Source organism: Somniosus microcephalus, chromosome 17 (genome assembly GCF_052327205.1).
Source record: "Somniosus microcephalus isolate GS21.2 chromosome 17, FLI_Smic_1.0, whole genome shotgun sequence".
In the NCBI taxonomy this organism is placed as follows: Eukaryota; Metazoa; Chordata; class Chondrichthyes; order Squaliformes; family Somniosidae; genus Somniosus; species Somniosus microcephalus.
The window spans coordinates 57,646,175-57,662,553 of record NC_141003.1 but is presented as its reverse complement, the minus strand read 5'-3'; the positions used below and the strand labels follow the sequence as shown (position 1 = coordinate 57,662,553).

At 44.1% G+C, this 16,379-nt stretch overlaps 1 protein-coding gene across 5 annotated transcripts in view; it reads right to left on the bottom strand.

Annotated features, from left to right (window-relative positions):
- Nucleotides 1–16,379, bottom strand: part of gsap (gamma-secretase activating protein) — a 91,842-nt gene that overhangs the window by 7,576 nt on the left and 67,887 nt on the right. Inside the window, exon 28 of one of the 5 annotated variants that reach the window (XM_086010416.1) lies at nt 1,528–1,577. The exons of the other annotated variants lie outside the window; for them this stretch is intronic. Coding sequence (XP_085866542.1) covers nt 1,528–1,577 — 50 coding nt within the window. The remainder of the gene's footprint in view (nt 1–1,527; nt 1,578–16,379) is intronic. 5 annotated transcript variants of the gene reach the window in all.

Genomic DNA, 16,379 nt, shown 5'->3' with positions numbered 1-16,379 from the left:
TGACCTCAGCTCCCCTGTATATCCACCCTACTGAGGTACCAGAGAAGGAGGCTTCCCATTTGCCCTGGCCATAGAACCCTTGACAAAATACGTCAGTGTGAACCAGGCATCCAGAGTATTAACAGGAGGGACAACAGGAGGGACTGAACAGAAAATATCCCTGTACACTGATGACATACGATACGTTACCAACCCAATTATCTCACTCCTTAGCATCTTTCAAAGCATTAAAAAAATTGGGATAGGGCCCACTGTGTGAATGAAACTTTTACCAATTAGATACACACTGGCATTAAAGGTGGATTACCACCGTAAGCTCCTGATTTCACTGACTGATGGTCAAATAGCAACCTGATAGATCATATATCTCAAGCTTCAAAATACAAGTCAGGTTTATTAAGAAGTAAAATTAAACAAAAGAGCAAACACAAACCCCCAGTGATTACACTACAGAAATATTTTATTTCTTGTCACTTCTTTTAAAGTAATAAAACGTCTCAAAGTTCCAGTAATTCTCATAACTTTGCACATCTGGGAGAATCAAGTAGTGTTCCAGCTGCAGCTCATCAACTGCTTGACAAAGCAGAGATTCACGACAGAACTTTCATACTGAATTTCAGAAATACACCCCATTTTGTTTTGAAATCCAAACTGGGACAAAAGGAATATTCAAAAGGTAACTTTCACAATTTGTCAAAAACCGTGATTATACAAAGATAGTTAATGCTCACTATTAATCAGAGCTGACCCACTTTGAAATGTTTCTTAGTGACAGAGCTCGCAACCAAATTTGGTTTCAAAGGCACGGAGACAGCCTGATAAATATTAGCTAAACAATCCACTCCTCCTCAGGACAAAGCAGTGCTGAGCATCTGGTAAACAGGACCCCCTTGTTGGGACAATCACAGTTAATAAACTGGCTCTTTGTCATGTTTAATGTAACCAGCCAACCATTCTAGACCAAACAAGGAACTATTTAGGAGAAAACCATATACTGTAAATCAACATGAAAATAACTCCCTTTCAAGCAATACCATTACATTAAACACTAGCAGGGGAGCCCGGCGTTGCCAGGGCAATTTTGGGCCGCGCGGTCTCCGTGCCCGTGTGCTCCCCCTCTCTGTCCCTCTCCCTGTGCTGTCCTCTCCCTGCCTCCCTCCCTCCCCCACTCACCTCCCCCCTCCCTGCCTAGCGCCGGAGGCCCAGTGCCGTTCTGATAGCGGCCGTGCGGGGCCTAGCGCTTGAGGCACGGCCGGGCTGTCGGGCCGAGACGGACCCGTGCCGAGCTCCCTCGCGGATCGCACGGCTGACGGGCGGCCGCTGCCACTCCCCCGACCGCTGTGTGTGTCGGGCCGAGCAGTTGCGAGGCACAGCCAGAGTGAGCCCAACTTACCTGCCGGTGTGGCGGGGCGGGAGCGGGATCAGGAGCCGCAATGTGGGGGTTCCTGTGGGGATGGAGCTCCCCCGCGGGAGGCGCGGTTGACGGTCGGTCGCTGCCAATGACCCGCCCGCTGCGTGGAAACTCACCTGCCGCTGCCGGAGTCGGAATGTGGGGGTTTCTTTGGCTGGTGGTGTCCCTGTGGGGATGAAAAAAATGGCGGCGAAGTTTAGGGAGACTGGAGCATTAGGTCCCGCCTGTGACGCACCGATTGGTCAAGCATCAGGTGAGTGAACTGCAGGATTGGTCAAGCAGCACGTCACTCAACGCAGGAAGGAAGGGGAGGTGGGGTGGCTATGTTAATAAAGGAAGGCATCACTGTAATACAGAGAAATGATATTGGGTCAAAAGATCAGGATAATGAAACAGTTTGGGTGGAGATAAGGAATAATAAGGGGAAAAAAACTAGTGGGCGTAGTCTATAGGCCTCTGAACAGTTGCAACTCGGTTGGACGGAGTATCAATCAGGAAATAGTTGAGGCTTGTAATAAGGGAACATCTATAATTATGGGGGATTTTAACTATCATATTAATTGGACAAATCAAATTGGGCAGGGCTGCCTTGAGGATGAGTTCATTGAGTGTATTAGGGATGGGTTTCTTGAGCAGTATGTAACTGAACCGACCAGGGGGCAAGCAACCTTAGATCTGGTCCTGTGTAACGAGACAGGATTAATTAAAAATGTCCCAGTAAAGGATCCCCTTGGAATGAGTGACCATAACATGGTTGAATTCCATATTCAATTAGAGGGTGAGGGGGTTGGATCTCAAACAAGCATGCTAAGCTTGAATAAAGGAGACTATGAAGGTATGAGAGCAGAATTGAGTAAAGTTGATTGGGAAAATAGATTAAAGGGTAAGACGATACATGATCAGTGGTGTACATTTAAGGAGTTATTTCACAACTTCCAAAAAAAATATATTCCACTGAGAAGAAAAGGGTGTAAGAGAAAAGACAGCCATCCGTGGCTAAGTAAAGAAATTAAGGATAGTATTAGACTAAAAACAAGGGCATATAAGGTAGCCAAATCTAGTGGGAGGATTGGGGAAACTTTAAAAGACAGCAAAAAATAACAAAAAGATTGATTAAGAAAGGGAAGATAGATTATGAAAGTAAATTAGCAAAAAATATAAAAACAGGTAGTAAGAGTTTTTATAGTTATGTAAAAAGAAAAAGGGTGGCTAAAGTAAATGTTGGTCCCTTAGAGGATGAGACCGGGAAATTAATGGTGGGAAATATGGAGATGGCAAAAACACTGAATGAATATTTTGTATCAGTCTTTACAGTAGAGGACACTAAGAATATCCCAACACTGGACAAACAGGGGGCTATGGGGGGGGGGGGGGGGAGAAGCTTAACACGATCAAAATCACTAAGGAAGTGGTACTCGGTAAAATAATGGGACTCAAGGCGGATAAATCACCTGGACCTGATGGCTTACATCCTAGGGTCTTGAGGGAAGTGGCGGTAGGGATTGTGGATGCATTGGTAATAATCTTCCAAAACTCCCTGGACTCAGCAAAGGTCCCGGCAGACTGGAAAACTGCTAATGTAACACCCTTATTTAAAAAGGGCAGTAGACAGAAGGCTGGAAACTATAGACCGGTTAGCCTAACATCTGTGGTAGGTAAAATTTTGGAGTCCATTATTAAGGAGACAGTAACAGGACATTTGGATAATCATAATTTAATAAGACAAAGTCAGCATGGTTTTATGAAGGGGAAGTTATGTTTGACAAATTTGCTGGAGTTCTTTGAGGAAGTAACATATAGGGTGGTGGATAAAGGGGAACCAGTGGACGCAGTGTATTTAGACTTCCAAAAGGCATTTGACAAGGTGCCACACAAAAGATTATTGCTTAAGATAAAAAATCACGTGATTGGGGGTAATATTCTGGCATGGATAGAGGATTGGCTATCTAACAGAAGGCAGAGAGTTGGGATAAATGGTTCATTCTCAGACTGGTAATCAGTAATCAGTGGTGTTCCGCAGGGGTCAGTGCTGGGTCCCCAACTCTTTACAATCTATATTAACGATTTGGAGGAGGGGACCGAGTGTAACATATCAAAATTTGCAGATGATACTAAGATGGGAGGGAAAGTAGTGAGTGAGGAGGACATAAAAAAACCTGCAAGGGGACATCGACAGGCTAAGTAAGTGGGCAGAGATTTGGCAGATGGAATACAATACTGGAAAGTGTGAGGTTATGCACTTTGGCAGGAAAAATCATAGAGCAAGTTATTATCTTAATGGCAAGAAACTGGAAAGTACTGAAGTACAAAGGGATCTGGGGGTCCTGGTGCACAAAACTCAAAAGGTTAGTATGCAGGTGCAGCAAGTGATTAAGAAGGCCAATGGAATGTTGGCTTTCATTGCTAGGGGGATAGAATATAAAAATAGGGAGGTATTGCTTCAGTTGTACAAGGTATTGGTGAGACCGCACCTGGAATACTGCATACAGTTTTGGTGTCCATACTTAAGAAAAGACATACTTGCTCTCGAGTCAGTACAAAGAAGGTTCACTCGGTTAATCCCGGGGATGAGGGGATGGACATATGAGGAGAGGTTGAGTAGATTGGGACTCTACTCATTGGAGTTCAGAAGAATGAGAGGCGATCTTATTGAAACATACAAGATTGTGAAGGGGTTGGATCGGGTGGATGCGGGGAGGATGTTCCCAATGATGGGTGAAACTAGAACTAGGGGGCATAGTCTTAGAATAAGGGGCTGCTCTTTCAAAACTGAGATGAGGAGGAACTACTTCACTCACAGGGTGGTAGGTCCATGGAATATGCTGCCCCAAAAAGCTGTCGAAGCTACATCATTACATAAATTTAAAACAGAAATAGACAGTTTCCTAGAAAAAAAGGGAATTAAGGGTTACGGGGAGCGGGCAGGAATTTGGACATGAGTCTAGGTTCGGATTGGTCATGGCCCTGTGGGTAGCGGAGCGGGCCCAGGGGCCGTGTAGCCTGATCCTGCTCCTGTTTCGTGTGTCTAATTCTGTTAGATTCAGGAGATAGTCCTGTGATAGTGGATTGGCGGTTAGGATCTGATCAGCCATGATCTTATTGAATGACGGAGCAGGCTCGAGGAGCCGATTGGCCTACTCCTGCTCCTATTTCTTATGTTCTAATGAGAGGTAGGATTGGTCAAGCGCTAATGAGTGGATTTTTGAGTAATTTTGAACGTTTTTTGTACACTGTCCAAACAATTTTTGTGTGACTAAAAAGTAAATACGCCTACAAGAGTCCCCTAACGATAAGCTTTCTTTTGATATAACAGATGTGTAGGTACGCTCTATAACTTTTGATTGTATAGCCGGACAGACAGAGACAGAGGCCTAGAAATTGGCCTGAGGCGCCCAAGCGGCGCAAAGTTCGCTTGTGCATTGGAATTTGCGCCACGATCGCCACAAATTCAGTTGAAGTGCCCCTAGAGGGACACGGGGCGAGGCTTAAGGCGCTCCGCGTCCCTCTTAGGGCGCTGAAACTGAATATCGCAGCGCAACGCACTGCAGCACCACACGCTGTGGTACTGCAGGCCTTCCTCCCACTGTTAAGGGGGAGGGGCCTGCAACAGCGCGATCCCCGCTCGCGAGTGCCGGCAAACGAGCCCGGCACTGAGAAGTGCCAGGCTCTCGGGAAACAGCCGGCAATGCCACACGGGGGGGGGGGGGGGGGGGGCGGTTTAGGAGGCCGGGGACGGAGGTGCTGGCAGGCGGCCGCCCCGCACCTCCACTTTAACTTGCGCCGCTGCCGGCACAGTAAGGCCCCGTGAACCGGGCGCGGGTAGCGAACGGCGCAACTGCGCCGTTCGCTACCAAATATCGCAAACGGGGCGCAAATGGGGCACTGCGCACACCGATGACGTCATCGGTGGCGGCGCAGCACAAATGGCTAACGCCACCATTAGCGCCCCTGCTGATTATCGCGGGAGGCGCAGCCAGTGGCGCTACAGCCACTGGCTGCCTCTTTAGGCGCTAAGAGATGGCGCTACTCACCCAATTTTTCCCCCATACTGTTAAAATATATATCTCCCGATACAGACACTTGGGACTCTTGAATTAGATGTCATTTCACCTCCACTATCCTGCTCAGAAGAACAATACTAGTATTAAGCATTGTGAAGAACTTATATCGTTCATATAACTTAATAACAGTGGTGGTATAATTTGCTGACAGTGCTCAGGATTAATTATTTTTATTTCACTTCGTATATTGTACAGCTCTATAAGGTGCTCTCTTATTCACCTCCTTTCAAGACTGAAGAGTCCAAATTATTTTAACTTTACCTCATTACTTAATTTGGAGTACTGCGGACCTGCTTGGCCAAGCATTAGATTATCAAGGCTACCACAGAGAATTCATTTGGTTCCAAACTTCCATCAAGTCTGCCATCTCGTAGCCACTTTTACCACAAAGAAATTCTGGTTACTTCTCCTGAGTATAATCACCAGTTGGTCATTAGACAAAGGGCAAGTGCAGGTTTGAGCCCTGGCTAGCTGAACGACAGGTACAGCGATTTCCTCATCAAGTGGCATGGCAGGCAGCAAAACTCACCATAAAACTTGGGAGTCCATTGCCGCCTTACCACAGCATGGAGTCACACCACACCCATGAAGCAATGCTTTCACCAGTTGGCAGTAAACAGCTCCAGCAGCTGTGGATTGCCTCGCCACCACTGCTGAGAGGGGGCAATTACAACATGGCAAGTTTAGTTAGCAAGTTTCCATTATAAAAGGGCAGAATGTATGACTTTAAAATGGCAACTAAAATACATCCGAGCACCTTGGTCCAATTAACTGCGCCCCCCGCCACTTCACCTGAAAGCTACACTTGGGGCTGGATTTTACCAGCCCTGAGGAGGCGGGTTTGGAGGCAGGAACCCGCTCCCAACACGCCTCCACCCAATCTTCCCAGGTCGGGTCCCTGATTTGCGCAGGGACCCAACTCCTAGCGGCGGGAAGAGGATTATAGCCACCACAGGTAGTTAACAGGCAGTGAAGAGGCTTTTCCCAATTTTTTGACTTCTGCTGCAGGCTTCCCGATGTTGGGGAACCCCGCCAGGGTTAGTGAGGAGTGCTGTGGGTCTGTTATGTTGGTGTTTGGATGACAGCTGCAGAAGTGGTGTGAAGGATGCGATGGGACAATGGTTCGTATCAGAGGCAAGGAAATGTTTGGAAAGTAATTTTTAATGTGATTAGATGTTTCTGCAGGTGACAAGCTGTGAAGTGTTTGTGTAGCCTCATCTCATCGGGAGAAGTGACAGATGGCTTCTGCAATCTCAGCTGCAGCTGCCATCTGTTTTATCCTAAGGAGAGAGTAATTGGAGAGACTGGATGAAAGGGCTCACCTGTGTACAATGATTGTCAGTGTTTGACAGCACCTCAATGCCGTCAAACACTGACAATTCATCTGTCAAACAATTGTGCTGCATGTGCCTTTAAGAAAACCGGCAGATGAAGCGTCATCAACTGACGGCATCGGACACCAGCTTTTCCTTAATTGGCTGGCAAGCCCGCAGGGCGGGCTTAACTCGGCCAATCAGGGCAAAATACTGTCTGTTCGTCAGATGTCGCTGGGGGTGGGACTACAACCTGGAAGGCAGCAGTCCCGCCCCCAACTCGTCTCGGTAAGTAAAATCCAGCCCATGGTCTCAACTCCCCGGAGGTAATTTTGACTTTGGGCAATAGTGCAAAATGGACGATGTTGGATCAGCTGCCCATTCTACATCACTCTCGTTTTTCATTTCCATTGAAGTCAATAAACTTAAATATGGAGCGTAGACTGATCAGAAATCCCACAATTAAATGCTTTGGGGTCCAGCAATTGCTCAAACTATAAGATAAAAGAGGACGATTGTAGTAACTTTTAGGCTCAGAAAAGTGTAGCATAGCAAGAAACAAGAGTCAGAAAGTAAGTATATTTTGTTAATGACAGACTGTTACAAATTAGACTTTATATTCCAGCGGAGTAGGGTAAATTCTCTCATTTGACGTAGCATACAGATCAACAAATATTTATGTACAAATAAAAATGTTACTCCAAAATGCAACAAAGTGCCAAAAATCAAAATCAATCCTCCCCTTCTCAAGTCTATGACTATGAATTTATGTTACAGATACTTGCTTTTATTTGGTATAGAGCAAACCACAATTTAAGCAGCAAGCATACGGAAAACTCGAACAACCAAAGGCAGCAAGGTCAGAAAGCTTGATGTCATTGTGGCTGGATACCAGCCCAGCTTTCCTTTCAGTTAACTTCCAGATGTCAGGAAGTATGGAGTTGTAACTGGAAACAATTTTTTTTTTTTTTTTTTTAATAAATGAAAATATACTGCAGATTGTTTGATTAAAATCACTGCACAAGCTTTCCAGTAAAACTGTACTACTTCTGGCTAAGCAAATTGGGGAGAAAATACATTCAAAACAAAATTAACATTCTCCCCCAAGCCACTTCTCAGGCTGCGAGGATGTGCAGGTAATCTTCTCATGACTCTTTCTCAATGTGGCCATCAGAATTGTGCAATTGAAAATTTGTTTGAAGAAATGTTTAAAGTACAAGCATTTTAAATCCCCTTTATGCTAGTGAGCCAAGGTGTGCGAGGTCACCAACTCTCATGACTACATTTTTTTTTTTAAAAGTATGAACTACAGTATATTATATCTCCAATAAACATTCTGGATATTGCAATCTCTGATTGAATGCTGTTTATGTCTCTCTCACTATAAAACATATAATTTGAAAGTTTTATTTTGTAATCCCCAAAATGGATTTCTGGTTTTCAAAGGGCTGACATCTTTACTTTAAAGCTCATACAATACACAGGTTCTTTGCAAAGCATTATACCAGCTGATGTTAAGAAAAGTACTAGGCACTTGGTCTAAGCGTTAAACAAAGTTTTAATCAACTGTTTTACAAATTGGAGGTCTAGTTGTGTCCTTCACTAGTTCCTGTTAAGAATGTCCTGTGCAAGCTGGGCCCATACCTGAGTATTTATACTCTCCCTGGACAGCGCCACCAGCAGGCCACCCAGTATTATTTCATAAATCATTTCCACATGAATGACGAGATTCATGTCACCAGCCATATGCTAAAGTTATAGAATCATAGAAATTTATGGCACAGAAGGAGGCCATTCAGCCTAATCTCACTTTCCAGCTCTTGGTCCGTAGCCCTGTAGGTTACAGCACTTCAAGTGCATATCCAAGTACTTCTTAAATGCGATGAGTGGTTTCTGCCTCTACCACCCTTTCAGGCAGTGAGTTCCAGACCCTCCACCATCCTCTGGGTGAAAAAAGTTCTCAACTCCCCTCTAATCCTTTTACCAATTATTTTAAATCTATGCCCCCTGGTTATTGACTTCTCTGCTAAGGGAAGTATGTCCTTCCTATCCACTCTATTTAGGCTCCTCAATTTTATACACCTCAATTAAATCTCGCCTCAGCCTCCTCAATTCCAAAGAAAACAAAGCCAGCCTATCCAATCTTTCCTCATAGCTAAAATTTTCCAGTCCTGGCAACATCGTCATAAATCTCCTCTGTACCCTCTCTAGTGCAATCACATCTTTCCTGTAATGTGGTGACCAGAACTGCACACAGTACTCTAGCTGTGGCCTAACTCGTGTTTTATACAGTTCAAGCACAACCTCCCTGCTCTTATATTCTATGCCTTAGCTAATAAAGGAAAGTATCCCATATGCCTTCTTAACCACCTTATCTAGCTGTCCTACTACTTTCAGGGATCTGTGGACATACACTCCAAGGTCCCTCTGTTTCTCTACAACTGTCAGTATCCTACCATTTATTATGTATTCACTTGCCTTGTTAGCCCTCCCCAAATGCATTACCTCACACTTCTCCGGATTGAATTCCATTTGCCACTTTTCTGTCCACCTGACCAGCCCATTGATATCTTCCTGTAGTCTACAGCTTTCTTCCTCGCTATCAGTCACACGGCCAATTTTTGAATCATCTGCAAACTTCTTAATCATGCCCTCTACATTGAAATCCAATTCTCAATGATACTTCGTTGGTAGCTCTGTGCTGCTCACCGGCTCCATGGAAATGAGGCTCCAGTCCAAATATCAGGGGTGCCTCGGGCTTCACCATTCAGGCGCAGGGGTCAAACCCTGCGACCACCAATAAGTGCACCCAAATTTCTAGGCCAATGTGATCACCTTAACTACACAATCAGACCACAAGACCCTTGTGAATAGAAAAACGGATACTTTGTTGAATGACAAACATTTGTTTTCACTATTAACCAAATATACTTGGCATTCTAAATTCTTTTTAGTTACATTTTGCAACATAGCTGGCTCAAAATATTTGAATCTTGCAAAAATAAAATGTTTTTCCATTTTCCTTGGATCGATCTGTCTGTCTGTCTGTCTGTCTGTCCTTCTGTCCTCTGGTGTGCGTCTGTCCGGCTATGCGCTCGAAAGTTATAGAGCGTACCTGCGCGCGCGTTACCTCCAAAGAAAGCTTACTGTTCCGGGACGGTCGTAAGCGTATTTACTTTTCGGTCGGACGAAAATTGTTCGCGCCTTATGCAAAAAACCTTCAAAATTAAACTCATTATCTGCTACTTAGCATTGATTGACTGACGTCAAGGTTCCACCAATCCTGTGCCGTCACGATTGACCAATCCTACAGTTCGGTCGCCTGATGGTTGGCCAATCGCTGCGTCTGTGGGCAGGACTAATCATTTTCATCTCAGGGATGTGGCAGCCATTGCCGCAAGCTAAAAACCCCATTTACTTCCAGCTCAAAATCTGCTGATCCGGCTTCAAAAAAGTTAGTATCTCTTATGTTATTTTTAAAAGATTTACCAAAAACATTTTATAAGTACTTTCACTTTCATCTTTCAAGGTATTAAAAGGTAGAAATGTTGCCCGGCAGCAGATTGAGAGAGGGACACAGAGACAGGGCCCAAAAGCCTGGGACTCGATTTAAAATGTTGCCCGGCACCATATTCACAGAGGGACACAGAGGCCCCAAAGCTTGGCACTCGATTTAAACCGCCCGGCCCAAAACAGCCTTGGCAAAGCTGGGCTCCCCCAGCTAGTACTGTATAAAGAGACATCTCAGTAACAGACTTCGCTCTGATACCAAATTTGTGAGTGAGGTGCATTCTCTTACTATTTCAGCTAATCACACCTCTCTCCCCCTAACTCAGCAGGTTGCTTATTAATTGATCAGCGGATATATTCTTCTCCTTCTCACTATCCCACTCTCAGTATCAGATCACTATAAGCTGCACTTTTTTTTTTTGATTAGGATCAGTCTACGATATGGCCATCAATGTTGTTCCATGAGCTGTCAACAGAGGTGTCGGGACAGATGTGTGTACGTGTCTCTTCTGGCCCCCATGCTCTCCCACACACAGACAGGAGATTCTAATATGAAGTGCTTTCAAGACTAGGATTTCAATCTATAATCCTCTGAAAGGGAGTCTGCATCCTGTTAGCAAATCAATTACCCCTCACCAGTCCAAATTTCTCTTTAGGACTGCAGTCTAGAAATGTGATTAGTATTCTTTAAAACTAGCGTTACATTTTGTGCCAGCAAGGTCAATGAAGATATTTGTACAACTTGGACCCACGCGAAAGGAAGCACGCAAAGACACGTTGAATGTGTTTATATATCTTTAAACAGGATATCCCTTTATCACATTTGGTATTGCATTATTCAACTCCTGGAAAAATAACCAAATGTGCAAAGTGGAACAAACAGTGTCAGATGATTTATTAAGATCACCTCTTAACTCAAACATGTGGCGTTAGAAAGCTATATCATGTTTGTCATTCAACAAAGCATCAGTTTTGCTATTCACAAGTGTCTTGTGGTCGGATTGTGTAGTTAAGATGAACACATTGGCCCAGAAATTCAGGCGCGCCTACTGGTGGTTGCAGGGTTCGATCCCTGCGCCTCAAATGGTGAAGCCCGAGTCGCTCCCGATATTTGGACTCGAGCCTCAGTTCCATGGAGCCGGTGAGCGGCACAGAGCTGCCAACGAAGTATAATTGAGAATTGGGCTGCTGCACTGTAAGTGAGGAAGGGTGGGCAATCAGGGCGGGAGGTAGTAAGTGAGGAAGGGTGGGCAATCAGGGCGGGAGGTAGTGAGTGAGGAAGGGTGGGCAATCAGGGCGGGAGGTAGTGAGTGAGGAAGGGTGGGCAATCAGGGCGGGAGGTAGTAAGTGAGGAAGGGTGGGCAATCAGGGCGGGAGGTAGTGAGTGAGGAAGGGTGGGCAATCAGGGCGGGAGGTAGTAGCGACCAGTTGGTGGGTGTTGAGTGGTCTGCATTCTTTTAATGTGTGGTCAGGAGGGGCCTTCTTGGACCACTAAATTCCGTATGGTGAAGCTACTCCCACAATGGTGTTAGGTAGAGAAGCCCTGGATTTTGACTAAGTGACAAGGAAGGAATGGCGATATATGTCTAAGTCGGGATGGTGTGTGACTTGGGAGGGGTACTTGTAGGTGATGGGGTTCTCATGCACCTGCTGCCCTTGTCTTTCAGTGCAGGTTGCGGGTTTAGATGGTGTTGCCGTAGAAGCCTTGGTGAGTTGCTGCAGTGCATCCTGTAGATAGTACACACTGCTCCCACGGCACACTGGTGGTGGAGGAAGTGGATGTTTAATCTGGCAGATGGGGTGCTGATAAAGAGAATTGCTTGGTTTTGAATGGCATTGAGTTTTTTGATTTGACAGTATTCCATCACCCTCCTGACTTGTGCTTTGTAGGTGCTGGAGAGGCTTTGGGGAGTTAGGAGATGAGCTACTCGCCGTAGAATACCCAACCTCTGACCTGCTCTAATAGCCTTGCGATTATGTAGCTGGCCCCACCTAGAAAGTTCACCTTACGCTACAAACAAACCACACATTTTAATTGCTTTCTGTGAATTCACAACCAGAGTTCCTTTAGCACAAAATGTGAAATGTTCACAACCAATGTTTCTGCAGTGCAACTAAAAGGGGTGGGACATTAAGAGACAGACACCTGGGGTCAAATGAAGATCTTACATCAAACTTTGCTTTCAGTTTATGGTGCTAGGTTAGCCTGGTACTTGGATTATTAACTTGTAAATCTTTCAAAGGTATACATCATCCTATATACACTGCACTGGCAGACAAAACAGTGCTGTTATTTTTATAGCAAAGGTTAGTAATTCTTGTATGTTGTCAAACACAAGGCAGGCTTTTCATCATATCAATAATGTTCATATATTGTATTTTGTATGAGGAACAACTGTTATAATGTATGAATGTTACAATTACTGCTGTGTAACGAGTAAAATTTCCAGAGTGTTTCAATGGAAACCACTTCATGAGTATTGACAATGAAATACCACTTTCACAATTGAGATAATGCAAAAAATAATCTATTGTTTGGGCACTTACAGAACAGTTCAGAAGTTGTTTTTTTCTGGACAAACCCTTCTGAAAGCTTCTTGCAGCTTCTGTGAAGAGTCATGTCAGAGACGTGCACAGCCGGCTTCTTAAAAGCATTTGAAAAAACTCTAGGATATTTGCACACCTCAGTAGATGGTAGAACCATAGAAACTTACAGCACAGAAGGAGGCCATTCGGCCCGTCCTGCCTATGCTGGCACTTAGAAAGAGCCATCGTGCTCAGTCCCACTTCCCTGTTTTTTTGCCCGTAACCCTGTACGTTCCTCATCCTCAAGTATCTGTCGAACTTCCTTTTAAAATTATTTATGGATTCAGCTTCCACCATCTTTTCAGGTACATCGTTCCAGATCCCGACAACTCAGTGAAAAGATTTCTCCTCATCTCCCCTCTAGATTTTTTGCCAATGATTTTAAATCAATGACCTCTGGTTATTGACACACGCGCCAGAGGAAATAGTTATTCTCTATCTACGCTATCAAAACCTCTCATCATCTTGAAAAACTCTAATAGGTCACCTCTTAACCTTCTCTGTTCCAAGGATAAAAGGCCTAACTTTTCCATTCTCTCCTCATAACTGAAGTCCCTTATCCCTGGTTAAATTATGGTAAACCTCCTCTGTACCCTTTCTAAGCATCTTTCCTGAAGTGTGGTGCCCACAATACTCCAGCTGAGGCCTAACCAGTGATTTACAAAGTTCTAACATGATCTCTTTGCTTTTATATTCAATGCCTCTATTTATAAACTCAAGTAACCTATATGCTTTTTAAACCACCTTATCAACTTGCCCTGCCACCTTTGTGTATATGGACACTCATCTACACTTTGCCAGTTATAGTTTACTGTCTTTCCAGATTAGTCATCCCAAAGAGCAGCACTTCACACTTCTCAGCATTGAACTTCCATTTGCCATGGTTCTGCCCCTTTCACCATCCTGTCTCTGTCATCCTGAAGTCTACAACTATCCTCATCATTATCTACTACGTTGCCAAGTTTCAAATCACCTGCAAACTTTATAATGCTGCTCCCTACATCAGTGTCTAGGTCGTTTAAAAAAAGTGAAAAGAGTATTGGACCCAAAACTAACCTTTGGGGGACACCACTGCAAACCACCTCCCAGTCTGAAAAACATCCATCCACCACCACTCTGCTTCTTGTCACTGAGCAATTCCATGTCCATACCGTCACTTTCCCCTCAATTCCATGGGTTTCCTCTCCTTAACAAGCCTCCTGTATGGCACTTTGTCGAATGTCTTCCGAAAGTCCATATATGCATCTACTGCACTACCTTGATCAACCTTCTCTGTTGCCTCATCAAACAATTTAATCAAGTTAGTCAGACACAATTTTCCTTTAGCAAATGCATGCTGGCTCTTCTTGATTAACCCATGGCTTTCCAAATGAAAGTTTATTTTCTCCCTGATAATGGTTTCCAATAACTTCCCCACCACTGACGTTAGGCTAACCGGCCTGTAGTTTCCCGGTTTATCTCTCTCCCCTTTCTTGAATAGTGGTATAACATTAGCAACCCTCCAGTCCTCCGGCATTACTCCTGCATCCAATGAAGATTGAAAGATTGTGACCAATGCCTCTGCTATTTCGACCTTTGCTTCTTTCAGCAACCGAGGATGCATTCCATCCGGACCAGGTGACTTACCAACTTTCAGTAATGCTAATCTTTTCTATCTATTACTATCCTGTCCATAACTTCCCTTTCCTCTTTTAGTGTAACCTTCACATCATCCACTTCCTTTGTGAAGACAGATGCAAAGTGCTCATTTAATACTTTAGCCATGCCTTCTGCCTCTACATGGGTCCTTAATAGGCCCAACATTTTCCCTAGCTAACCTCTTACACGTTATTTATGTTTATAAAATGTTTTAGGGTTCAATTTAATGTTGCCTAGTAATCATTTCTTGTAACCTCTCTGCCTTCTGTATTAACTTTTTCAATTCCCTCCTCTACTTTCCATAATCTTCCTGGTTATTAACTGAACCTCGCTCCTGACATTTGTCATAAGCCCCCTTTTTTCAGTTTTGTTTTAACTTTTATTTCCTTTGTTATCCAGGGCGCATTCGCTTTGGATGCTCTACCATTTCCCTTCAAAAGGAATATGCCGAGTTTGTACCTGAACTATCTCTTCCCTGAATGCCCTCCATTGCTCCATTATTGCTTTACCTGCAATCACCTTTTCCAATCTACCTATGCTAGGTCCCTTCTCAAACCACTGAAATTAGCTCTTCTCCAGTTGAGCATTTTTACCTTTGATATTTTCTGATCTCTTTCCATAATTACTCTAAACTAAATTATGTTGTGGTCACTGTTAGCTCGATGATCTCCTAATGTAACACATTCCACTTGCCGTACTTCATTTCCCAGCACCAGATCCAACACTGCTTCCTTCCTTGTTGGACTGGAGACATATTGGCCCCGAATTTCCGATCGGAGGCTTCCTGCGAGCGGATGCCTCCGATCGGGGGGGGGGAAAAAAAAAAAAAAAAAAAAATGGGCCTCTCCTCTTCGAAATGCGCAGAGGCCCAGGTGTCCCAGGGGCACATGCGATTCAAAAGCGCCCCTGGGATCACGTGGGCCAGGCAAACCAATGGAAGAAGGGAATCCCCCTTCATACTTTTGACAGGTCCGTACACACAGAGCTGTCAAAAGTATGAATGGGGATGACTGCAAAAATGCACCAACACACTGAAATAAATAAATAAAAACCATTACATATATAAAATTAATTAAAATGCCATTTAGTTAAATATTTTAAATGAGAATTTAATTTTTTGAAAAATAAATGTAAATGTTTTAAAGGGGCTAAAAATAACCTTACCTTATTGCACAGGTTTTTTAATGTTTAAATTATTATGATGTTATTTTAAACTCTTATGCTGGTAAAAGCAAGCCTTATGCCTGCTTTTACCAAGCATAAGAATTTGATAGTCATTCAGCGGGTGGAAGTTGTGCAAATAGCGCAGCTCTCCACCCGCAGAGGCACTTTTCTTGGGCATGCGGGCGATCTGTCAAGAATGAAACTGGCACTTGCGCGTCCCCTACGGATGTGTACACATCTCGTACGCACCCGTGGGGGGTCGGAAAATCCAGGCCAATGATTGAGAAAGTTCTCGTGTACACATCAGAAATTCCTCTCCTTCCCTACCCTTAGCACTATGTTTTTCCCAGTCTATATTAGGGTAATTAAAGTCTCCTAATATTACTACTTAATTTTTGTTACATGCCTTTGAAATTTGCTAACACATTTGCTCATCTATCTCCTTTTCACGGTTTGGATCTCTATAAAAAAATCTCCCAGCAATGTAACAGCTCCCCCCCTCTGTTCCCCAACTCAAGCCAAATAGATTCAGTCCTAGAACCATCTAGTGTATCCTTTCTAGTTAGAACTGTATCATCCTTAAATCAATAGTGCCATGCCCCCTCCTCTTTCAGTTATTCATTCCTGAGTACTTGGTAACCAGGAATATTAAGAACCCATTTCTGGCCTTGTTTGAGCCATGTCTCTGTTAATGCA